Raw genomic sequence first — 26,099 nt, forward strand, 5'->3', positions numbered from 1 at the left:
GGATCGAGGATAACAGCGGTTAGAGCAAGAAGTCATATAAGAGTTTTTACAGTTGAGAAAGTAGAAAAGCAGTCATGCCTTTTAAACACAATAACTGGTGACTGCACCACAGTCTGTGCCTGCATTTACTAAACTGCTGCAAGTCGAGTCAGAATTTTCCACTTAAACATTAACATTATACAAGATTTTACTCTGTTTTCTTTTATGCAGGGCATTTTATGAGGTCTTTACTCTTAATTTTTCAGCATGACACTAAATTCTTGTTCCTTTATTTCACACCTGAATTACTGTAATTTCTCACTACTAAAATGAGCATTAACACTACATTATAGATATAAAAGACCACAACAAATTTGATCATTGTAGGGTATATTACCAAAGTTTTCGATGGGAACAGAATTTTTTCATTTTAAAGTCTAACCCATCCAGAAATACTGGGGAAAGTGTTCATTCAACGTTCAAATATCAAGAATAACTTAGTTAACAAGTTATAAGAATTTAAAGGCAAAAACAAAACCAAAGTTAGACAAACAAAGAATGTATAGAAACATGCTGACACTGTTTTCACTTCATAGACAAAGTCAAGTTAAATGCTGCTTTGGACTTAAACAGGTAATGGATTAGTTTTAGTCAGTGGGTGTTTGTGAGGCTAGATTATATCTACACTCACTGAACACTTTATTAGGTACACCTTACTAGTACAAGCCTGGATCTCTTTTGCCTTCAGGACTGCGTTCATTGTTTGTGGCAAAGATCCAACAAGCTGCTGGAACCATTCCACAAAGATTTTGGTTCATATTAACATGACAGTATCAAAGAGGTGCTGCACATTTGTCAGCTGCAAATCCAATATGAGAATTTCTCATTGTCGTGTTCATGAAACCAGTTTATGATGTTCTGAGCTTTTAGGCATGGTGCGTTATCCTGCTGGAAGCAGCCATCAGAAGATGGGTACACTGTGGCTATAAAGGGATAGACACGATCAGGAACAACATTCAGGTAGGCTGGGATGCTTGTGGCCAAACGTATGGCAAGAAAATAAGCCATTACACCTGCAGGCTAAATTGTTGACATGATGGATCCATACTTGTACAAAGTGTATGCCAAATTCTGAATGTTATAGCAGAAATCAAGTTTTACCAGACCAGATTTTGCGGATAATGTGCAAATTGTGCAAAATTTAGTTTCCTGTTCTTAGCTAACAAGAGTGCCACCCAGTGTTGTCATCTGCTGCCTGGAGCTTCCCTGTTTCAAGGTTCAGTGTGCTATGCGTTCAGAGATGCTCTTCTGCATGCCTTCTGTGACTTTGTATCAACTCAGAACAGTCTGGCCAATCTCTGACCTAAACAAAAGATTTTCACTCAAAGAACTGTTGCTCACAGAATATTTTCTCTTCTTTAGACCATTCTCTGAAAACTCTAGAGATCAGCAGATTAGCAGTTTCTGAAATACTCAGTTTAACCCATCTGGCATGAACAACCATGCCACATTCAAAGTCATTTAAATTAACTTTCTTCAACCATGTCTATCTGCCTAAATGCACAGAGTTGGAGCCTATCAATGCCTGCTGCTAATATTTTCTTTTAATTGGGATTTGCTTGACATCAGGATTGTTAAAGTACAATAAGTTTGTGTTTTCAGGACAATGATTATCACTAAAGTAAATTGTTCAGAACAAAGTAAGTATGTAAAATTAAGTAAAATTGAACTCCAGGTTAAATTTAAAGTCCTCTTTGGGGCTCATTAGAATTAAACTATAACCACTTTCTCAGTGCTGCTGTTTCCTCACATGCTGGGAATGAAGATGTTGTCTTTGGCTCGGTGCTGCAAAGCTGCCAGTTTGGAGATCTGGTGAAACTGTTGATCGCTCACTTTTCCATGTGGAAGAACATTCAGCAGACCCTTACAGTAGTCTGGAAGGATCTAAATAATCACAAAAACAGGGTTATGCACACATACATACACCCAGGTAAACAGCAGCTACCCAGTATGTGCGGCAAATGTTGTACCTGGTTATAGTGCATGGCTACACAGAGCTCATTGTCAAACTTGAGCGGCTGAGTCCAGACGACTCGCCTGAACCAGAAGCTGTAGCCGGTGTCGACTAACTCGGCCTCTGTCGCCACATCCAGGATGTACTCACGCTTGTTCAAAGGACGCACATTCTGACCTGAACGCACCAAACAGTACACATGCAAATATGCAAAGTTTTTACACAGTGGATGTGAATATTTTCACACTGGCCACTGCTAACCTCCCAAAAAGGAGTTAAAACTATTGATACTCGTGTTCTGAAATGTGCTGTGCAGCCCCATGCTGCGTGACCTGCTGTGCTTTGGAAAAGCGCAGGAGCCAAAGCAGCTGCCAGCTGTTATCATGTGGAGATATTTAATGTTCAGGGAAGAAAAAAGACAACAATGGTGTTTGTGTATAAAGTATATGTACTGTGAGAGCATTTCAAGGGGCTTAAACATTAAATTATTGATTAAGCAGAAGGAAACGAGCCATAGGGCTGTTCTTCATCACTTGTGTTTTTAAATACACACAAAAAAGGCAAACAATTGTAATTTTAACATCTTAGAGGATTAAAAAAAGAGAAAAACAATGTTTACTTTTAGAGGTACAGTCATGTGAAAGAAGGTGCCCCTTCTTGAAATTATAAGGTTTTCCAGATCAGGACATAATAATAAAATTATATAACATATTACACTTTAGCTAATTTACTCTTCTTCCTGAGTTAAAATCCTGAGCATACTCGTTAATAAACCTTTTAAAATTGCAAAGCTGTCGGTTTCCAGGTTGCGTTTAGGAAACTGAGTTTCCTTGATTGGCTATGGCACTGCCTTGAATGTTTTCCACTTGTGAATAATCTTTCTCACTGTTGAATGGTGGATGTCAAATAGTTTGGAAATGGCCTTTTAAGCCCTTCCAGAGTTAACTCACACCAAAATGCTCCAGATGAGCAACCTGCCGAAACTTCTGCTTTAATCAAGTGGATCTGATTAGCAGCAGCTGGCTGCTTCTTACCCCGTTAAGTCAGATAGAAACCATTACAGGTGTAATTAATTTTTCCGCACACCGCTTCTGCATTTTAGTGTAATTTTGGGTAAATTAAAAATGGCGCACTGCAATATGTCATGTGGTATGTTCACTGTGGGCTGTATTTACCTCATTTTAAGACCTGCAAAGGATTAGATGATGAGTTTTACCATCCCCTGACTTTCTCCTACAACTAAACCTCAGAGAACAACTAACAGAGATTCTCAAAGAGCATAAATACAAAGTTTAATATTTATGTGTTTGTGACAAGCTGCCCATGAGCATACCTCTATTGGTCACCAAAAATATGGCATATTCTTCCATAGCCTCCAGCTTGTGCAGACCCATCTCATAACACAGCTCCTCGATCACCTCCAGGGCAACCTAAAAAAACCAAAACCCAAACACAACAGTGTCAGTGCAGACACATGAATGCATCACGACCTCCTCGCTCTCATGATGCACACCAGTGACGGTGAAAGTGGCAGCTGAGCACTTACAGAGCACGTTTTGATTTTCACATGACGTTCGATACCCCCAGGGAAGAGGAACAGCTGACGTTTTGAACTCCGTCCCGCCTGAGGAGGCACGAACACATACAAATGCAATACACTGCTATAGATTAAACTACACACACTGTATAAGTGGGGCTACTTCACAAAATCCTACACCCAATGAAACCTGTTAAAAAAAATTAACAGCATGTTTTTCTCTCATTAGGCTCTCCTGTTTGTAGAATTCAGCCCCCCAAGCCTGCTGGTTCCTCAATAAATCTTTTAAAGTGGCTTCCAAGTTGCATCCTTTAGTTATTTGCTAAAAAAGCTGGACGCTGCACTTTTTGCCAAGTATTGCTGAAACAGGAGAAAATTGTGCATTTGTTGGGAATTATTCTCACACTATAATCCCCAGAAGCGTGTCAGCCACTGCAACACTGTGGCTTTCTGATGTGTAATAGATTTTGGACAACAATCGAGTTCCCTGGCAAAGAGGAAGGGGGGAAAAAAGCTTTGATTATACAGACAATGCCTGCTGGTGGGATCCGACCATTGCTGGGTTTGGTCTTTCATTCAATTTGTTGACAATTACAATAAAATAGGATATAATTTTTCATCTTTATGTTTCAAAAGCCAATTCAGTTCAGCCAGCTACCTCATTAACTTACTGCTTACATCAATAACAGTACTGTAACATAACATAATAGGAGTAAACTTCATTCTAATTCAAGGCAGATTGGGTTTGGAAATTGTGTCTGTCCTTATTCAGTTTGTAACAAAAAAAATATAGTGAACAAAGAGTGTACACACCCACAGAGGTGCAACGAAACAATGTAGACAGGAGCACAGCACTATTTAAACGCTGGGGTAGCTCCCTAAACCTGACACCATTATTTTGGTACAATTTATAGCGAATAGTTTTGCTTTTTATTCATTTTATGCACAAATCAGCAAACTTGATAAACTGTGAGTGGAAACTTCGGCACATAAATTAAAAAGAGACACTGACCATCATAGCCTTCAGCTCCATGCTGTTGGGTGGAACAATGCGGCCGCCAAACTTGAACGTCTTCTTCAGATTCTGCTCGCACGCTTTAGCTATGCCTGCCAATTTTATAGGCAACGTTACACATTTACACTCACGGGACAGTAAAACCTGTGTGTTTGTGCACGCTTGTTACCCTGATACTGCACTCCTGCGCTGCGAGAGGCCTGCTGCAGGTATTTGAGGAGAAAGGGCTTGAGGACTTCAGAGCAGCAGTGGAAAGCAGTCAGGATGTACAGCAGCCGCCAGCCTCGCTGGCAACTGTCGCTGTGGAGCACAGGAGTGCACGCTTGGAATCACAGGCTCAGTGATGAAAGAGGCTTGTACCGTGTGTGTCGGTGTGTGGACTTACGGTTTGGAGCTGGTGTTAGCGGTAAGCTGTTTGAGGAGCTGGCAGTAAGCCTCATCCCTCATCAAGGAGAACTCTCCTATGAGCTGAGCGGTAGATGGACGCACGCACACACACACACACACAAAAATACATAGAACAGCATAAAAAGATTAGCCAGCTGTCAAAGAGAAAACAGCAGAGTAGACAAGGCGAAAAATGATCTGTATGTTTACCTTGAGGAAAGTGCTGACCACTTCCTGTTCTGTCAGCCCCCTTAATGGAGAGTCGCCCATGAAACGCATGGTGGCTACATAAAATACACAACCAGGACACACACCAATAACATTTAATTCTGAACTTCAGATGGTCAAATCAGATAATGAAAAATTCCCCCCAAATCCTTTTAACGGAAAAAAAGGAGGAACCTCAGCTCTTCCTTTGCTGAGATGAACAGATATGCAGTAGATGGCACAGGATATGAGAACATCTTTTAACAGAGGATCACTTGAAGCCCGGGTTGTAAAAAAAATCAGAAAATTATTAATGTAACTGAAGACGACAGAAGGTGAGAACTTACACAGGAAGAGATCAGCTGCCACTCTGTTCATGGCCGGGTCTGTGAACTCTATCAGAGATTCAGTCAGAGGCGTCTGCAAAGGTGAACACGGTACAAGAAAAGTTACGCGAACGACTCGGTGCGGCCGTAGTGTTACGACAGCAAAACTGAGAGCAAAGAAGAAGGCACCTTGGAAAACTTGATCATTTCAATGGGCTCCCGGGAGTCTCTGTTCTTGCTTTTGCTCTTCAGGGAATCTCTGTGAACACAGTCAGTCATGCCTCATGTTGCCTTTTAGTTCCAATAAAACAGAGCATTTATGTGAATTGCCTGAAAATTAGCAACCTTCAAATATGTATCTAAACAAGAGTATGCAAGCACTTTCGACACAACTGATTTCAGTGTACCTATTATGCAGATTAGTACCTCTCAGTGTTACATCATTTTAATATTCTATCATTGGAGCAGGACTAAAAATTAGCATTGTAAATTGCACTTCAATGCAGAACTTGTGAACACAGGAGCACCTAGCTCCTAAATGATTTTCAAAGTAACTCGAGTATTTTTGATTACTTTCGATGCCCCTTTCTGATGGTCCTTCTCGGGCCGTACCTCCTCATTTCACTCTTTTATCTTTGCCTAGTGAAATTTCTAACAGCAACAGACCCGCTGTTCCTGCTGCTCAGCAGCTGCATCCACTTGAAGACTGTGCACCAAAATTAAGGAGACATTCTGTTGCTTTTAATGTTCTCACTCAGTGATCATTTTACATAAAAATACAGCCAAAATTACAACAGAGTGTTATTGTTAGGAAGTCTGGTGGCTTTGTCTATTCCCTGCTGATTACTAAGAATAAAAGATAACTAACACATCTTTTTCCTGTTCTGCTGTAAGAGCACGGTAAACAGGTGTAGGACCTGTGGAACCAGTGAGGGCTTCTGGATTTTCAAAAGAGAGGCGACAGGAGAGATGAATCTTTGTTCTTTTGTTTACTTTTGTTGAATTGCTTTCACTGGATAAAATAAACCTGTGACCTGCAGAGACTGTGAGACATTACAGTGCATGTATACACGAGCCCCCACCCCAGTCTGTGTTTTGCCCTCACCCTTTCCCGCTGGGCGCCTGTCTGAAGTACTTCTTGGCAAACTCCAACATGTCATATTTAGTGTCCTGCAGGGCACTTTCATCCAGATCTCCATCAGCAAAGCCATCAACAGAGACCTTCTGAAAGGCAAAGAGTGACAGTGAAAAACAACCTGAATTCAGTTTGACAGAAAAACAAGCAATCTGTATGTGTGTGTGAGTGTCTCTGAACCTCAATTGTTTGATCTATCTCATGCGCAGCCATGGTGGATGCTACGGCGACAGCGACAGCTGATGACACAGCGAACTGTCCCGCTCCACCTCGAGGCTCCGACTTTCGGTCCAGTGGAAGTGACAGGAAGTCAGGAGGAGCGACAGGATGGACGCACTCGGCGGGGAATGCGCCGGAGCGGCCGAACACGGCGCCAAACTTCCAGCCTGATGCGCAGACAGAGCAGAGGGGTAACAAGGTGCAGGTGATGCAGGGCAAACACCTGATTGTTCTCTGTGCCTAAACAAGCTTTTGCTTTACTGCAAATCCTGATCGCTATCGGCCTTTCCTCTACCAGCAGGTCAGCTTTTAAATTAAACTGGTCGGATCTTTATCTGCAGGCTTTTCGTTATCCATTTACAAGATGTGACCCCCCCCCACTACAAAACTGATAACCTGGCACAAAAGGCAGCCTTTTCTCTAATTGTAGAGACACAGCACACACGGGTGCTTGGATTGATTAGAGCATAACGCTAACTTATCTGATATGGGGCAACCTCCAACCCTGATCCCAAACATGACATGGTGCTGTAGCAATCCTCGAAGCTAAGCGAGGGATGAAATTAATGCTGCAATATTCAATAGTTTAACCTGTCAGCTGGCTCTTAGTTCCCTGAGAGGCTGTTTGTTTTTTCTTTTTCATACTTATGTGAAAACTGATTCAGTTTTCTGAGGAGAAGAAGCAAAGTTAGAAGCATGCAATTGTCATTTGCCAAATCAAGATTCATCCATCAGACTACCAGATAGAGAAATAAAATTCATCAATCCACAGAATATGTTTTGACTGCTCTAGAGTCCAGTGACATTGTGCTTTAGACTACTTCATCTGACAGCTGGCATTTTGCTCAGTGATGTAAAGCTTGCATGCAGCTGGACAGCCATGGAAACCTATGCCACAGTGCACAGATTTAGTATTTATGATAATGCCAGAGGAGGTTTGGAGCTCATCCCATCAACCTGCTCTGTAAGTTTACACCAAGTTTCTGTGGTTCCTAAATGCTTCCACTTTGCAACAGTACATGTTGCAGTTGATTGGGAAATATCTATGAGTGAAGAAATGTCACCAACTGACTTGTAGCAAAACTACCATCCTATGACAGCTCCACACCCAAATTTAGGAAACCCTTTAGAACAGGAGTGTCAAACATAAGACCCGGAGGAACGAACCAGCAAGGACTCCAATCCCGACCACCTGATGGCTTTGCAAATGTGAAGGAGGGTTTAAATTGTGTACTTTAAAATGTATTTTAAGTTTCACAGCATTTCCCACTGATAAAGAGCTCCCTGTGGCCATTCTTACTACACCAAAGTAATTATGTAAAAGATAAACAATAAAATCACAGAAAACCCATTTTTTTCACTATCACAATAGAAATTTAAGTTTGATTTTTACAATACACCAACAGTAAGAAAAAAGAAACAGAGAATTTTCTGTGAATTAATGAAAACTTGTTTTGTAATTACAGGACAGTCTGGGGATTATCGTGCTGACAGATGTCTTTCATTTACTTAATTTCTTTATCATGCAGGAAAGAAATGAGTTGAACTGTTGAACTTTCCTTCTTTTGTTGCTTATATTAAGATATTTGACAGATTTAATGTGCAGTTACAGTGACACTGCACATTAAACACTTATACTGTCACTGCACATACAGTGACAGAAAGGGAGGTTTACTCGTCCGGCCAATTTAGATGAAAGTAAGCAGTATGTGTCCTTTTACATAAAATGAGTTGGACATCCCTTCTGTAGACTGACCCATTCTTTCACATATGTTTGTATGGCCAGACTGCATAGCTAGGTGCATGATCTTATACTCCCGTGGCAATATGACTGAAAAAACCTGAATTGTTAATCTTCCAATTTTGATATAGTGCTCAAAAACAATGTTACTTTCCTTTCTAAAAATAAATAAAATTGTTTTAGCTTGTCATGTGGCTATAAGGTCAAGTTTAACATCCTCAAGCTGTAAACAGGGCCGGGGACCAACTCAAAGAGAAGTGACAGAGATAATGGGATGAGGAAGTCGTGTCTCAACTTTGGAGATCATCTTGTTTCAGGCAGAAGTAAAAGAAACATCGGCTTATAGGGACTAGCACTTTGCCCCAAGGTCAGCAGTAAGTCCCTTTTTGTGTTTCATAAGAACACGCATGCAATGAATCTTAAAAAAGAAAAAACAAACACACATTTCAGGCACGTAGTTGATGAAAAATGTTTTATGCAGCCCATAAATCACCTTAACATTAAAGGTTAATTTATGTAAAAATATAGCTTTTTATGCTAACATTTAAGGACTGTGGTTGAATGAGAGCGGTCTGAATGGCGCGGGCAGGATTTACATGAATAAAACATGAGCATGGAGTGCTATATGAGCAGTTTATAAGTTCTGAATTTAAGACCCCGAAAAACAAAACCAATACATCAGAATAAATTACAAATATGTGCGCAAACTTCTGCTGTAGTTTGTCTTATCCACTGACTGCTTAACGTGACATTTGTGATCCCATTTCATCTTTTATGTCCTCAAGAAAACACATAAATCAATAGTTTTGGAACTGCATTGCAGTCATCCATCTGGAAAATAATTTTCTGATACAATATTGTATTTAAAGAGTGCCGCAGGCGCCGTCAACACGACTGCAGCTATTCTTCCCTGGCTTTAAAAATACCCTCACATCCCCAGGGTACACAGCGCAGCATAGGTTAGTAAATCCTTTAAAACCGTCATTTTGAATTGTCGCTTTGTTTATATTTGGGCCTCGTCCAACATCTGGGAACTCTGTGCAAAACTGATTGTTTTTTGTTATTAAAATAACAGGATTTCATAAATACCAAAGTCCTGAGTGTCTCTTTTGAGCTCCTCCAAAAACACAACCTTCTTCCTCACCACGCAGCCATAGCTGTACCCTGGAGAATGAGCAAAGGCAAATATGAGCTCATGAGTCTGCCGCAGATTCACACAGAATACAGCGTGACTTCCACACCAGTGCCTCACCTTTCTCCAGCCCATCCATAACCTGAAGCCTGATGATGTCACCTTTATGGAAACTGAGCATCGAGCGGTCATCTGTAACAAAGTTACGCTCTGCAATCACGTAGTCTGAGTCCTTAAGGGGGAAAGGGGAGAAACACAGAAAAAAGAGCTTATTTTTGGTTTGTTTTTCTTTCTTTTTTTTTTAAACAGCTCAAATACCTGCATAAGTTTTATATGTTTAATTGTTGTTTGTCTTTGTGTATCTGGATATTGGCATAATCTACTTAAGCTGAATGTTTCAGGTGAATTATGTGTGTGTGTGTGTGTGTGTGTGTGTGCTTTGTGCCTTTTTGATCTCATTGATGAACGTGTCTATGAGGTGTTTGACTTGTGGTGCCTTGGCTGAGAACAGTATGAGCTTCTCATTGGTCAGATTGAACTCCAGCATGTTCTCAGATGGGATGGTCACAAACAGGATGTCGGCATAGCTGGAAAAAAAGCGGAGTAAATATTTTAACAACAAAAACAAAACAAAATAAAACACACTATCAGACAACAAATTGGTGAGAGCTTGGAGATACAGTACTGTCTAAAAGTCTCGAGGCAACCGTCATTTCTCTATAGACTTCTCAATTTTTTAGGTGGTCTGGTTCTCCAGGCTTTCTGAAGACCATTCAAAGTTTCGCCTCGAACACTGGCTGGTTTTTCTACTCATTTTCAGTCCAGTCCTTTCCAGAGGAATGTTTTTTTGCAGCCTGATATATAAAGACATAATTGATTTCTTCAGTTTCATATACAAAAAAAAGAAGCCAAAGAATAAAAGCAGTGTCAGGTAAGAAACTATCTATAGCAGAAAGTCATGTCCTTAATAAATAGGAAAAACTATTCACTGACAATGGAAATGGTGACAGTGGAAAGAAGAAGCCATGAAGGAAAACAGGGAGAAAAGGCTGAGGCATGTGAAATTACACAAGAACTGGACTGAAAATCAGCAGCAGCAGCAGCAACAGGTCTAATGGAGTCCATCCATTCTCTTCCGCTTACCCTTGTTAGGGTTGCAGGGCTGCTGGAGTCTATCCCAGCTAACTTAGGGCAAGAGGCAGGGTACACCCTGGACAGGTCACCAGTCTGTCGCAGTGCTAACACATAGAGACAGACAACCATTCACACTCACATTCACAACTATGCAATTTAGAGTTACTAATTAACCTAACCCCAGTAACTGCATATCTTTGGACTGTAGGAGGAAGCCAGAGTACCGGGACTCTGGGAGAACCCACACAAACACAGGGAGAACATGCAAACTCCACAAAGACCCCAGCCTGATGGTGGAATTGAATTCAGGACCTTCTTGCTGTGAGGCAACAGTGCTAATTCATTTGAGATGGGTGAGCACCAAATTTGAAAGTTTTTGGTCATCAGTATGTATAGAGGAGATCAAGTGAGAGGTACAACAGCGAGTGCCTATAGCAATCTGTAAAGTAAAGGCATAACTGGACAGAAAAGTGAAAAACTGTCAGTCACGGATTGGCTTCCCCAAAGCCCAGACCTCAACAGACCTCTTTTAAGCAGTGTGGGATCATATCAGCAGAGAACAGAAGGCAACCAACATCCAAAGAAGAGCTCTGAATGTCCTTCAAGGAGCCTGGAGAACTATTCCTGAATACTTATTAAAGACAGGATGAGAAAGGTTGCCTAAGAGAGTTCAGGCTGTGTTAACAACTAAAGGTGGTCATACCAAATACTGACTGTCAAGTTTGTTAGAATTGTGCAAACGTTGCTTGTTGCATTATGTGCTGTATTTTCGTGTATGTTTGGTGTATTTGTCTGTGACATAAATCTACACAGAGACAAAACAAGCACATACGTGTATGGTCTTAGGACTCGGAAGTAGTCTGGAGCTGTAGCACTGCTTTTTACAGTCTTTAGCAGTTTGATTCCACTGTGGGACACTGACAATACCTGCACCCCCGTTCCTACACTACCCTGCAGAAATGTAAACAGAAAAATTATAAAAAAAAAAGTGTTATTAAAAATGAAAATCCCCCACCGACTCAGAAATGATACTGCCCTAAGGATTCACCGCCAGGCTCACCGAGGCTGGGAAGAGTCGGGAGAAGTATATTTCCCAGGTTTCCCTGGCTGCTGTGACAACAGTTTTCTTTACGTGCTCCTCCACTGGATCCATATTCTGTCTGACGCCGTGCTTAGCTGCCATTTGCACAAAAAGACACACACAAACTCATGAATGTCAAAGAGATTCAAGCATACGATCTTAAAAAATGTCTCCCGGAAGAACAGACAGACTACCAAAAAGAGCTTTCATTTTCTGCCTTTCATCCCGTGTGATGCGAACACACGCCTCTGACAAGGTGTCATTTACTATCTGGAGGACAGAGGAGAGCAGAGAAGAGGAATTGTTAGAAATTATTAAGACGAATCTTTCTATGATCTTTGTGTTATTAGTTAAACTTATTGAGCTCAAATGGGTTGGAAATTTAAAAAAGAAAGAAAAGAAAAGTTACCTGTTTGAAAATTAGATCCAGCACCAGGGGACTGTTGAAGCTGTCTTTGGGATAAAATACCTGTGAAGGAAAGGAAATGCGGTAGGAAACGTGGTTTAATAGTGAGGAGATACAGGTCAGAATAAGTGGAATTTTTATGATTTATATTTGTATATGTGCTCACTTCCTTCCTCAGATACAGCCTCCAGGGAACATTGGTGTAGGTGTAGTGCTCTTCATTGGTCCTCTGATGAAGCTGCGTCTGGATAGTTTGTGTCTCTACTGGAAGTTCTCGAGAGACTGCATAAAACAGGTCAGATTATGTCTGTGTTACCTCGGGTCAACACTCTTATTTATACATGAGGATAGAGATGAGACTGTGCTCAGGCAAACCTGTGCTTTGAGCTACACAAAGAAACTTTGCATTTCACTGCCCTCCTTTCCCTGACGTCCAGAGTAATTTATTATAGTTATCTATTTTGACGTTACAAAATGCAAGCATGACATAAAAGAAAGCAGTTTAACAACTGCTTGCAATGTTAAGAAACATTAAAATCTAAAAGATCATGTGTGGATCACAGAAACACAGAGTGAAGCAAACAAATGATCTGATAGGACTATTTATACACATTGAGCTAACTGGGAACAAGGAATAGGCGGGGAAACCAGACAAGTGTGTTTATGCTCACCATTTCTGTTTAGCACCCTAACCTGTGCTAGTTAGCACTCCACAGTGTAGGGGAGGCTAATGTGAAGGCATTGAAGTGAATCTTTATGTCTGCTTTTAGTTTACTACAGAAAATAGGGAAAACTCATTCCAACATTTTGTAAACTTTTTTCTTTTTTTCTTTTTTTTTTAACAGAAAGTCAAAAGTTTCTAATAGTTCAGAATCTGTGTGCCTTCAGGGTCATGTGGGGTCTCACTGCCTGCTTGCTGTGACAGTCCTCCCATTTCACAACTGTTATTATCCTGACCTTTAGAGAGCTATTACAGTTGTCTCAGCTATTACTTAGTGTTTACAAGCAGGTAATGTGAGATGTCAGGAAAATTACAATTGACAGTCAAGATACAAAAGCAAGCTGTTAAATGGCAAAGTGAAGAATACTAAAAGTCTAAAAGAACATACAGATCACAGAAAAACAGGGGGAGGAGACCAATGATCTGAGACGGATTAAGAGGAGACAAGACTATTCATATACACTGGGTTAACTGAGAACAAGGAACAGGAGGGGAAATTAGACACAGGTGAAAACATTCAGGAAGCAGGAAAAAACGCTAATGCAGGGCAGGAAAGAAACCCAAGTGTTCAAGTAAAAGTGGAAAGAGAACTAATGCAAACTCTGCATTAAACAAAAGAAATTACTTAGGTGGAACCATGACATCAAGACAGAAACAAGAAAGATGGAGGAACAGACTTGGAAACACTGAGGAAACTAAGAACACAAATAACCAACTCAAAGAAGAAAAGCCTGGAACCATCAAAGTGGCATTTCTTAGATGAGGTCAGGAGGACAGAGAAGTAGATAAGCAATTACATAAGCAATTTAATATAGTACGATGAATAAAAGCAGACCTTTAAAAATGAAGTAGGCAAACAAAGCCTGACAATAAATACTATAAAATGTAAAGTAAAACAGAGACATTATTGAGAGACGTTTTGAGAAGTGATTTAAAATTCGTCATTGACTGAACCAGTTTTACAGCTTAGAGTCCCCTGGTGAAAATAAAAAACACTCAGCTTTAGACTTGATCTAGTCACCCGAGTCCTTGCTGAGAATCTGGCTGGTTGGGCTGCAGTAATAATGCTCGTAACCAAGCAATAAAGCGCTTAAAATGTGATTAATAAAATCTTTAAATTAATTTCCCAAGCTGACTGGAAACCAGTGAAGGGAAGCTAAAACAGGGCTCATGTGGGTTTTTCTTTTTTATTCATCATTTATAAGCCTTGAAACACAGTTTTGAACTAAAATGAGGTTCTGCAGGTTTTCTGCGAGCCAGACAATATCTTCAGCACGTAATTTCTTCTTGTAAGGTCTATTTGATCTAAACAAAACAGAACTTTTCCCTCTCCTCTTTCCTCTCATCCCAGTTGGTCATGGTCGATCCTCTTTGAGCCTGAGGATTATAGGGTCCTGAGATGACTACTGTTGTTTGGTTAAAGCTGAGATTTTTCTAACAAAGGAAAGTGATTTAGCTTCATCTGTACACAAATCAGTGTATACCTGGAGGAGGTATGGGGAGGGGACGGGCAGGCGCTCTGGTCTTTGTGCTCTTGGTGGGTTTAAACCCTGCTTCTTTCACTGCAGACGCAGAGGGTGAAGCAGCAGCAGGACGTTTGGGCTGGAGAGACACAAAAACATTTTCTTATGTGACTTTTTACAGCTGTGGTCAAAAGTTTGCATCCACACAGGGTCAGGTGATGCTCAGACCTAAGAACAAAAGCTGTCAAGTACGGTGGTGGAAGCGTCTCGCTCTGGACCTGTTTTGTTGCCAGCGGGACTGGTACGTCGTAAAAATGGAATAAGAAAAATGAAGGGCTACCTCCAAAATTTTTAATTTCACCTCAAATCAACAGCTGGACAGTTGAAATTGGACTCAGTTCGGTGGTCCAAGAGGACAATAATCCCAAGCATATGATAAATCAGGCTAACATTAAACTTCCCAAAGCTGCCATCTGAACCCTACTGAAAATTTGTGGACTATGCTTAAAATCCAGGTCCATAAAAGAAAACCAATCAATTTAAATTAACTCTTCTAATTATGTCAACTAAAATGTTACATATATGTATACAGCCAGAATTATGCCAGGAGCTTGTTGATAGCCACCAAAAGCATCTCGTGAAGCTGCAACTTGCTAAGAGGCATTTAACCAAATATTAGAGGGGGTGCGTGTATATATAAACCTTGCATGTATACTTTTGCCTTGTGTGGATTATAGAAAATAAAAAAAATAAATTCAAACTAAATTACCATGACAGCTGTGCCCATGATGAGTGGATTTAAGCTTTTGACCACAACTGTATATGCTGCTTGCATTAACATGTGAACGTGTGTGTGTGTGTGTGTGTGTGTGTGTGTGTGTGTGTGTGTGTGTGTGTGTGTGTGTGTGTGTTTACCTGTGGAGCAGGAGGGTTCTCCATCTGTGGTTTGAGGATATGTAAAGCTTCATCGCGAGGCGTTTGCGTCTTCTTAAACTTCCCTTCTGGTCTCCTAAGTACAACCACACAGTGTCAACATCACACATTACGGTGCGCAGGGTTTTTCTACTACAAATACATCAAATTGCATAATCTGCGTTTATGTTTACTGAGTGTAAACATGATCGTTCTGGTGCTGCGTGCTTAATGCAGGCGTTAACATCGGAGCCGGTGTCTGTTGGTGCTTTGTTCCAGCTCGAGCTTTACAGCGTGCACAGTTATTTCTGTGTCTGCAGACAGCATCAACTGCTGTGCTGGATTTACAAGCAAAGTTTATTGTAGGATAATCTGATCACCGAGCTGAGAGCTGATTCCTCAACACAGAACACGTGTTTGCATGCGTGCGTGTTTGTGTAGCCTCACCTCTTGCCAGGTGGCAGTGGGTCCGGCGGTGGTGGTGGAGAGTTGTATCTTTTAATGATTTCTTTTTAATGAAATAAAACATGTCAACAGAGGGTGGTTTCAAAGTTTTATACAATATTTCAAGAATGCCAAGAAAAAGATTCGCTTATTCACATGTGTGTGTGAACCTGTCAAAAATTGCAGTTACCTTGGATATCTTGGCTGGGGATGACATGATCTGAAGTCTGAGCTGAATACTTCACCACTTCTCCAGCAGGGGGCGGAGGAGACGTCACAACCGGGGCTGAGGCATCCGTAAAAACAGATTAGATTTCCTCTCCTCTCTTAAATGAGAGTTCTGTTAGAAGCGAACTTCTCTCTCACTCTCTTACCAAATTTCCTGACTGGTTTGTCCTTGTTCACGGGGATGCCCGGAGCTTTTCTCAGAGGGACGCTGTCCTTGGCTGACTGAGCCTGAAAAAGCCACGCAGACACACACAGAGAGAAAACAGACAGAGAGTTTGCACTCAAGATTCTGCAGATGTTCAATGTAGTCATCTGCAATTTTGCCGGAGAAGTCAGTGCGGGAGCAAAGAAAAAAGAAGCTGACAGTGTTTTTGGTGCAGATAAACCTGTGGATAGTCTGCAACTGTGCATAATGTTTTTGAGGGACTTTTTTGTTGTTGATTTGTAACATTAAAAGATAGACATGCCAGAGTTCTGACATGAAGGAAGGTCTAAAATGAAAGGTATAAAACTGGTGGATCAAAGGACAATACAGTCAATGCACAGGGTGACATTTTTCCCTCTCAGATAACTATTTTCCCTTTGACCACTCCGAACATGAGGATTTGTAATAATGTAAGAGGAAAAGTCATAGAGACGCTGAAACAACTTTACATATCTCACTGTACAAATCAAAGCTGCCATCCCAGAAATTTATGAGCTCGGAGGAAAAAAAAGGGATGACCCAAGGATCTCATCACTTGACATGAACTTAGCGAATGTAGCGGAGACGGAGGGAGATATTCTATTCAGTTTGGTCTTTGAGTGCCGCTGATGGATGGCTCTTAACTAGTGAGCTGAAATCTCGCACTGATGGAATGTGCCTCAATCCAATTTAACTCATTCGCCCATAACCTGTCTGAAATTTTCTCCTCAGAATACTTAGTACATGCCACTTTACTCAGCAACGTGTGCCAGGGAAATAAAGATGGGCAAACTGTGAGAGTAAATGTTTGGAGGTAGGGATTCTGGGCATCACATCAAAGGGAGGATGAGACTGGCAAACTAAATTTGTAATTTGCAACCAAAAAAACAAAACCAAAACAGTAACCAAGGCGGACACCGAATTTCACCTTATTTTGTCTTTTATACCATATAATCCGTCTGCGTCTGTGCATAAAGAAACGAATAAGGAAGAAACGTTTCATCACTCATCCAAGTGACTTCTTCAGTCTCAGCTGGATGTTCTCACCTTATAAAGAGATCTGTGTTTTCAGGGTGCTGTGCATAGGGTGAACGAGGCAATCCGCACATTGTGTTTGTGAATCTGTTTACCCACTCTTTAATGAATTAGTGAGTTTTTAGCTGAGATTCTGATGTTTCTGTGGATACCACACATATCTATATTTAAATAACAGAGCTGGCAGCACAGCCAGTGAAACCAGATGTTCCCCCTCTGTCTCTGGTACTGGGACACTGGGGTTCAACCTTTCTAATAATATCAGGCGCAGCTTCATAACTCAAAATATTCAATTATTACTCTTAGAAAAAAAAGATACCACTTAAAAAATAACAGCCAAACAGTGTTACGGAGGATTGCAGACCCAGAGTAACCTCCACGAGTAAAACTAAGATATCAGAACCAAAGAAAAGTTGCAGCCGCCTCCGCAGCAGCTGTAGTCGCACAACTGCTTCACCCTCATTTGTCTGAACATTTGAGAGTCACTTTCAGATACGCTTGATTTCCCTTGGCTGATTAGGCATAGAAATTAGTATGTTTACTATTGCAGATCTTTGGTTGATGCATTTATGTGTTTTGGTTTTATATATTTGTTGTTTTTTTCGAACCAGCTGCTGCTTATTATCCTAACAACACATATCTTCTTTGTATTTCAAATAAACGGCTTCTCCTGGATAATGTCTTCTGTTGCTTTAAGTTCACGGCAGCCTCTTTTATACACTCGGCAGTGCTGGAATATTACGCAACGTGTCAGTGCGAACTGTTTCCTCACATGTCTCGGAGTTACTGACCTGTGCTGCTGGGTTAGCTTTGTCAGTTTTTGTGGAGGCTGGCTCAGGGTTAGGGTTGGCAGGGGAGGCCTGAGGCTGAGTCTGGGGACCGGCAGGAGGCCGAGCCTGAGGCTGTGACGGAGCCTGAGCAGAGAGAGGATGGGGGCGAGGCGGGATGTCTGCTGCAGCAAAGGGAGTTGGGGTGAAGTTGGCGTAGGGGCTCGGTGGCATGTTTGCATACGGGCTTGGCGGTATGGCAGCATACGGGCTCGTGGGGGCATATGGGCTCAGAGGGTGATGGAACAGAGGACTCATGGGAGGGCTCGTGATCGGGGAGGTGGGCGGACTCGACACCGGGCTGCCGACCATAGCCATGGCTTGCATAGTCATCTGTTGGGCCTGAGAAACAAGAACATGACACATTACATTGGTAGCAGAGAGCAGTGGGATAGATAAACAGACGCGGATCCAAAACCGAGGCGCACCATGATGACGGCCTGCTGGTTCACAATCGCCTGCTGCTGCTGGGACAAAACAGCCTGCTGGGCATCTGGAGGAAAAACACAGTAAACAGGATGGAAAATCATGTTTGATGATTCCCCCCCATCATCATCATTCATTATACAAACCAGGTGTTACAGGTGCCACTGCAGCAACAGGAGGCGACATCACACCTCCCACAGGAAGTACTCGCACAGCTGTGAACACAAACACACACAGCCATCCAGTTTCTGTCAGATTTTAAGTGTGTTTGTTTTATTTCACATGCTAATCATCTGTCAGGACTGTGGAGTGCGAAGGAGTAAATATTTAGCATGTGTGCCCATGTCTGTGACTGACCTCCAGGTGGAGGCGGTGGGCCCGTGGACGCTCCTTGTTGATGCCAACCACCACCAACTCCCCCAGCTCCCTTCATCCGGCTGGATAGTCCTCCAGCTGATTCTACTTCCTGTGAGGATACACAAGCAGACTTTAAAACCACAGACTGTATATAAAAGATGAATATAGTCACCGTGAGGTCAAGCACCAAAGAGTCAAAGTCATTTTTGCTCTAAATGTATTAAGAAAAACTTCAAATTAGTCAATAAGAAAATAAACTCATTAAAGATGTGTTTACCCACAGGAGTCAAGGGTTAGGGTTCACAGTTTTTGACTACTTTTGATTTTACTTTTTTATTTCACCTTTAAAAACTGTTTACTTTCTACTCATTTTATGTCATTTCAGCACAACCTCACGGCTGTGTTCTTTCTCCTCTGCTCTTCTCCCTGTACACTAACTGCTGCACCTCCACCCACCAGTCTGTCAAGCTAATCAAGTTTGCAGATGACACCACCGTTATTGGACTCATCTCAGACGGGGATGAGTCTGCCTACAGGAGGGAGGTTGAACGTCTGGTGTCCTGGTGCAGCCACAACAACCTGGTGCTGAATGCCCAGAAGACAGTGGAGATTATTGTGGACTTCAGGAAGCACACAGCCCCACTCCCCCCCATCATCCTGACGGACACCCTCATCACCACTGTGGACTCATTCCGCTTCCTGGGTACCACCATCACCCAGGACCTGAAGTGGGAGCCCACCATCACCTCCGTCATAAAGAAAGCCCAGCAGAGGATGTACTTCCTGAGGCAGCTGAAGAAATTCAACCTGCCAACACGGACGATGATGCAATTCTACACTGCAATCATCGAGTCCATCCTCACCTCCTCCATCACAGTGTGGTACGCTGGAGCCACTATCAGGGACAAACAGAGACTGCAGCGTGTTGTGCGCTCTGCTGAGAAGGTGATTGGCTGCAGACTACCATCTCTGCGGACCTGTACACCTCCAGGACACTGGGGCGTGCAGCTCGGATCACAGCTGACCCTTCTCACCCTGGACACAGTCTGTTTGACCTGCTCCCCTCAGGCAGGAGGCTCCGGTCCATTCGCACCAGAACCTCTCGCCATAAGAACAGTTTCTTCCCCTCTGCTGTTGGACTCATGAACAATAACCATATGACTGTTCCCACCACTAACACATGACCCTACACTGTGTTCACTGCATCATTCCATCTTCGCACTGATCACCACCTGCATTCATGTATATATCTATCTACTTAGCACTTTTAATTTTTATTTTTATGTTTATTTAAGCGTTGTCTGACAGTATGTTTTGCACTAATTACCGCAGCAATTTCCTAATGTTGTAAACCTGCTCAACATTTGGCAATAAAGCCCTTTCTGATTCTGATTCTGTCACTGATTTTCGGTCCAGCTCTTGTGTAATTTGTATAATTTGGCAAACCAAATGCATTTTCTCTGCTTCCATGGCTTTTTCCACAGCCACACTTCCACTTAGACCATTTCTAATGAGGTTTCAGCGAAGTTGTTCAGCTTCCTCAAATTTTTTAAGGACACACTGCACACAGTGCTGAGGTAAAATTTTTCAGCTAACAGCTCTTCGGTAATCACCTGTTGATGCACAAATACCATTTGATCCCATTCAAACTCTTATATTTGTCATTTTTCATAGATACAAAATAAGAAAATGGAAAAAGTCCCCAAAGGTACAATTTAAAAGTAGCTTAACAAAAAAAAAAATCCTCTGAAAATGTCAGGTCTTCAGAAAGCCTGGAGAACTGTCCATTTTAAAAATCACAAGAAGGTCGGGCTGCTTGTAAGCAAATGTAGAGAAAAGAGGGATAGCTCAAAACTTTTGCACAGAACTCTATGTATATTTGTATGTGTATATATTTAAATATATATACAATATATGTATGTATCTGTGTGTCTGCTTGTTGAAACAGCATTTGTGCTTACAGTATCTTAGAGCGAGTGACTGTCTGCTGTGTGATCAGAGGAATCTCCCTCTTCAGTGTGCAACCGTTCCATCAGAAATCAGCCACTGACCCATAAATCCTCAGGAGTGTGTGCGTTTGTAGGCCATGTCTCATTAAAAAATAAGCCCTTCATTTGCCAGAGTGTCAGTCCCTCGTAAGCAGATCCCCTGGGTGGGAAATCATCGTGGCGATCTGGTGGCTGTGACAGTTACGGTAACTGGGTAACGGAATAGGTTGCTGGCCGGGAGAGGTCTGTAGAACACATCTGATACATGCTAATTCCTGTCAGCCACATCCGATAGCACGACTAACATTCACCACATCGGCGTCCAGAGTACTGGCCGGCCGACAGAGTCATGCATTCACTGCACCACTGCCCTGACAAAAGGCTTTAACTCAGTCTTCAGATATTCTCTGCAATCACAAATTTTGGATGAAGAATAACTGTTTTTACTGCTGTAAGAAAACAATTTTCAAGTGAAAAAAGCTTTTATCTGGCACAACCAGGCTAAAAAACATAAATCACCAGACACACTTTACTAAATATCCTCCTTTCTAGAAACATGCCCTAATTCCCAGTCACAGTTTTGCTGTAATTAACTTGGAGCTCACAGTTTGTGACAAAGACGCTCAGGCTTTTGCTATTAGGGCCTCACATTATGATATTCACTCTCTACCAAACTCCCACTGAGTCTCGTGTTCCTTTTAAATCTTCTCAGTCTCTCGATGACGCCTGTTGAGAAGGTGTTGGATGTAAAAGAATTATTGTTCTTCTTTAATTAGATTTTGCTCTCTTTAATGTCTTTTGTCCTTACTCTCATTTTATGCACCTTATCCAGTTATATTTTGTATTATATTTTTACTATTATTTGTGGAAAAACTGTGGAAAAATGGCTGCAAAATTACAAAAATGTTTATTCGATCAAACACTAGACTTTCTGATCATCTCAGACCTACACATCCATAGGACAGACCTGAAACTGGGTGCTTCTACTGGTAATTGCTCTCAGAGGTATATTCACAAGTGGCAAAAGTGCTCTCTATATGCATTGTACATCTAACTGACTTTTACCCAGTATACAGCTCATTCCTTGAAGGCACACTCCATGCCCACTTTCTAAAAATAGAGCTCTACAGAGATTTACAGTGACTGACAGTAAGTGGTTGATGGAGGAGTCTGCTCGCATGTGCGCAAGTGTTTCAGAGTGAATGAATTATGTAACTTACTCCAGCTCCGTCAGACAGCACAGGGTCAAACAGGCTGTCAAGATAACGATCCATCCCTCTGTGAGGCTCCAGGTCTGAGAGAGGGGAGAGGACTTTGAAGTCTGCTCCAGTCACAATCAATATGTGCACACATATGTTTGGTGTAGTGACGTACCTTGGCTGATTGCATCCGAGCTAGACATGGCTGTAGATATGACATCATCGTTCGTGTTAAAGCCACCCCCCAACAGGCTTCTGTAACACAATAAGACAAGGCTGTTTAAAACTGGTGGCGACACCTTTACAGACTTTTAAAATGTCCTTTAAAGTTGTTTAAAGGTTTACTAACATGCAAACAATTAGTTATGTACACATCCAACAGTTCCAAGCAACTTTCATGTCTGTGTTTTTCTGGGAAGCTCCATTTTTGGTCTTTACCAACTGTCTTCAGCTAATAAAAGCTCGGCTTTGTGAACCAATGAGTCACTATTTGTGCTACTATATTTTTATCTGGTGCCGAGCAGGGAGTGTGCAGTTGCTTTTGAGCAGGGGGCAACCTCTGCCATTGGAAAGTGAAGCCAAAGAATTGGTGTTTGAGGCTGGATTCAAAAGTGAAAGTCAGTCCCCAGAGACTCACATGCCAGAATATCCACATTCACAGCAGAAATCGACATGTTTCACCCTGGAACAAAAACCTGTTCTGGTCTCCATAGCAATAGCATTTCTCAGTTCGTGACAAATGTTCAGTCTTCTTATTCATCTATTTAATTGCATTAATGATAGGTGGATACCGACCCAGAGAGCCATAACCAATAGCTACCTGCTAAGTTTCTCTGACAACGATCTGAGAAAGAATACACTTTGAAGTCTGGGTGAGATTTAGCATTTTATTTGTATGCTACACAGTATTAATTAGCAAAAATATGTGTTTTTCAGATGCACTTTGCTAGCCAAGCTTGCTAACATTAGCTAATTATGCAGCATTCTAATCACTTAAGTGTCCCACTTCCAGCTTCAATAAAAGTAAGACAGCGACAGACAAAATGCTAAAATCTAACTTTTAAAACATGGCTTCACAAATTAATCCCTGGCATCATGCTGGCAACTTCCATCTTTTATATACAGTCTACAGCTTAAGGAGTTTTGTTGTTTGTTTGTTTGTTTTTTTACCTTTTTTTTTTTTTGCTGAGAACAGCTACAAACAATATTTACTGTTGTTTCTAACTGAATCAGTTAGTTTGCAGGTACAGACAAAGGAAAGCATAATTTATAACTATACTAACCTTAATCATCTGAAGTTAAAATACCTCTGAGGCTAGAAACCTTTTGTATATTATTTCATCATACTGACATTTCAGAGATGTATCAGGTCAAGGTGGAGTTGTTTTTAAATCATCATGTATGCTTAGGTATTTGAGTTTAGTGGTTGTTAAAGGATAAATATTTGGGGTTGTGACATCAATAACAGGACAAGAATGAAGAAAATCTAAATTTCCAGTAAATAAATCTATATTAACCTTGTTGATGTGTCCCTTAATGTTAGCCTTTTGTGAAATATTTAAAGAAAATTCCAGTGGGAAATTATTTAAAATCCTGTAACAATGGATCCAAAGAGCCTTGGTACATTTTTAAATGGAATTTGTGCTACCAGTGGATTGGAAAGTTGAATATTTCCAGCAGGCCTGAAGTTGTATCTCAAAAGTATCTCAAAGTTATGAGTAAGTACAGCACCAGAGAAAATGCACTTATTAACTTCATCATCTTAAAATGTAAGCAGTGACAAACTCAACCCCATAATGGCTGGATGGGTTCATGAAATCTCAGAGATTTCTGTGTGTGTGTGTGTGTCTCTTACATGCTGGCATTGGCCCGCACTCTGGTTGGTTCCTGTGCAGAGATGATGAAGTAGCTGTTGTGTTTGGGGAAGTCAGCAGGAAGTTCCAGATCTGACATCAGGTCCAGAACGTAGTCTGAGCCCTCTAGCTCCACCCACTGAGCTGGCTCTTTCAGCAGCACCGACCATCCTCGACGGCCCTCCGCCACACCCCTAGACACACATACGCACACAGAGGCACACAATACAAGACTGTAATCTGTTCACTTGTCATCCGCTTTTCTGTTTTCAGCATTTCTACATTACCCAGTGAATTTTGTGCAAAGATGCTACCTGTGTTGTAAGATGTCTTTGGCCATCTCTTCTCCTGTTGTCCATGAGTGCAGTGGACACAGAAAGGACACACCTGAAGAACAAATGTCCCAGAGTGAATAAAATGAACTGCTAAATGCTGTGTTTGTCTTCCATTCTCCCCTCTGTATTGCTTAAACAAAGTTCTCAGCGCCCTCACTGGTGTGTTTGGGAAGATTCCCACAGACACCAGTACAGCAAACAGGCACAAACAAGACCAGTGAACCAGAGCGAGTATCAGGTGTTGTCTAATCCTCAGCGGACTTGCCACGAGGCTCGAGGACAGATTAGCTGAATGAGAGGCGGAAATGAGAGAGCGAGACAGCTACCGCTGTCATGCTGGAGAGTGCACACATTGACAGGGCTCAGAGGGAAATAAAGACAGTCGAGGTTGCCTCAGCTACAGGGAGTCAAATTGTACCAAATGATCAATTCAATAGGTTCAATAATAAGACCACAACTCCTCCCATACAGATATAAATGTGGCCAATCTCACATTTTAGATGGTCTCCCGCTAATTTTAGATTACTCCGAGGCTTCAACTTTAATTTATCTTTGGAGAAAAGGACAAAATCGTTTGTCAAACACTGTGGGTGGTGAGCGATGATTGTGTCGGTGTGAATAATGGCAGTGAATAATCTCCCTTGAACATCTCAGGACATTACAGAAAGATTCAGTTTTCACAGACCGATCCTGGGTAATAAATTCACAGTGCAATGCCTGCTGAATGTGGGAAAAAAATAAGGACCATTCTCCTACATCATGCTCCTGACATGATACTTGACACCATCTAGTCTCAGTAAAGCCAGGGCGATGTCCCGGACATGAAAGCATGAGTCATTTTAACCTGGTTTTTGCTCTCTTCCCATCTTCTTTTGCAAATAGGTAAAAAAAAAAAAAAACACTTCCAAAGAGCAATAGAAAAGCAGCATCCTCGCTGAAAGTGAACCAGAGGTACACAAGGAGGTGATGGAGATCCTCCAAATTTATATCAGGTAAGGGTTTAGATTTTTTCTGGGCAGACTCCCCGAAACCTTTGATTGCATCTCATAGTTATTATGTGTGTACATGTTGCACAGTGTTGCTGCGCCAGATTAAGAGCATTCAGTCAAAAAGGCAATGGGTAGTTAAAATATATAAATGCAATTTTTTCAACATTTTTATCATTTCCCTTTTTGCTTTTTAGCAAGGTTTACAAAACGACAAAAGGGGCACTTTGACACATCTCTAAAAAAACAAACAAACAAACAAAGCAAAAAAAAAAAATGCTTGCATTCTCTTTCATAAAGGTTTTCATTGTGCGTTGTTCATTTTCTCACCATCGAAACAGTGCACGTGCAGAACCGTGTGAGCTCTCTTGCGATTGGCGGTCCACTCCAGTAGGCAGGGTGGGTACGTCCTGACATACTCTGGCCCGACACTGAGCCTCTGCAGGGCCTGAAGCAGACGGTGCTGGCACACACAGTCATAGCCCTCCGGCCCATAGTCAGACACAAACCTGCAAAACAACAACAAGCATGAACAAACACAAGTATCAGCATAAGCACAGCAAAAATATACCAAGGAGCAAAATACTTCAGAAGAACAAATTAATGTAGAGCATAAAGATCAATAAACTGTTGCTAATAGTGGTGGATGGTTTATATGATGCAGGCTCACGTCTTACTTCAGCAGGTACTTTGCAAGCCTCTGAGAGGGCAGGAAGGCAGAAAGGCAGGAAGAAAGCAGGAGCCAGCCGCGCTCTGAATTTAGGATGTTAGGATTCCTCCACACCTAGTGGTACAAAAGACAGCAATGAAGTAAATTAAGAAAAAATT

The 26,099-nt window shown here is 41.6% G+C and overlaps 1 protein-coding gene across 1 annotated transcript in view; it reads right to left on the reverse strand.

Annotated features, from left to right (window-relative positions):
• The window catches only part of myo15ab (myosin XVAb), a 50,738-nt gene that overhangs the window by 1,428 nt on the left and 23,211 nt on the right, over positions 1–26,099 (reverse strand). The window contains exons 33-67 of the mRNA XM_063477221.1: positions 25,949–26,055; positions 25,602–25,780; positions 24,265–24,337; positions 23,953–24,144; positions 22,273–22,352; positions 22,119–22,192; positions 18,911–19,019; positions 18,700–18,768; positions 18,556–18,620; positions 18,062–18,469; positions 16,228–16,303; positions 16,044–16,139; positions 15,857–15,917; positions 15,413–15,506; positions 14,519–14,636; positions 12,480–12,595; positions 12,317–12,376; positions 12,102–12,177; positions 11,887–12,002; positions 11,659–11,777; positions 10,138–10,279; positions 9,813–9,924; positions 9,650–9,724; positions 6,781–6,986; positions 6,571–6,686; positions 5,655–5,724; positions 5,487–5,559; positions 5,143–5,216; positions 4,931–5,013; positions 4,715–4,845; positions 4,543–4,637; positions 3,540–3,617; positions 3,327–3,423; positions 2,010–2,170; positions 1,790–1,923 (exon numbers count right to left, since the gene is read on the reverse strand). Coding sequence (XP_063333291.1) covers positions 1,790–1,923; positions 2,010–2,170; positions 3,327–3,423; positions 3,540–3,617; positions 4,543–4,637; positions 4,715–4,845; positions 4,931–5,013; positions 5,143–5,216; positions 5,487–5,559; positions 5,655–5,724; positions 6,571–6,686; positions 6,781–6,986; positions 9,650–9,724; positions 9,813–9,924; positions 10,138–10,279; positions 11,659–11,777; positions 11,887–12,002; positions 12,102–12,177; positions 12,317–12,376; positions 12,480–12,595; positions 14,519–14,636; positions 15,413–15,506; positions 15,857–15,917; positions 16,044–16,139; positions 16,228–16,303; positions 18,062–18,469; positions 18,556–18,620; positions 18,700–18,768; positions 18,911–19,019; positions 22,119–22,192; positions 22,273–22,352; positions 23,953–24,144; positions 24,265–24,337; positions 25,602–25,780; positions 25,949–26,055 — 3,935 coding nt within the window. The remainder of the gene's footprint in view (positions 1–1,789; positions 1,924–2,009; positions 2,171–3,326; positions 3,424–3,539; positions 3,618–4,542; positions 4,638–4,714; positions 4,846–4,930; positions 5,014–5,142; positions 5,217–5,486; positions 5,560–5,654; positions 5,725–6,570; positions 6,687–6,780; positions 6,987–9,649; positions 9,725–9,812; positions 9,925–10,137; positions 10,280–11,658; positions 11,778–11,886; positions 12,003–12,101; positions 12,178–12,316; positions 12,377–12,479; positions 12,596–14,518; positions 14,637–15,412; positions 15,507–15,856; positions 15,918–16,043; positions 16,140–16,227; positions 16,304–18,061; positions 18,470–18,555; positions 18,621–18,699; positions 18,769–18,910; positions 19,020–22,118; positions 22,193–22,272; positions 22,353–23,952; positions 24,145–24,264; positions 24,338–25,601; positions 25,781–25,948; positions 26,056–26,099) is intronic.

The sequence above is a fragment of the Pelmatolapia mariae genome, linkage group LG6, assembly GCF_036321145.2.
Source record: "Pelmatolapia mariae isolate MD_Pm_ZW linkage group LG6, Pm_UMD_F_2, whole genome shotgun sequence".
Lineage (NCBI taxonomy): Eukaryota > Metazoa > Chordata > Actinopteri > Cichliformes > Cichlidae > Pelmatolapia > Pelmatolapia mariae.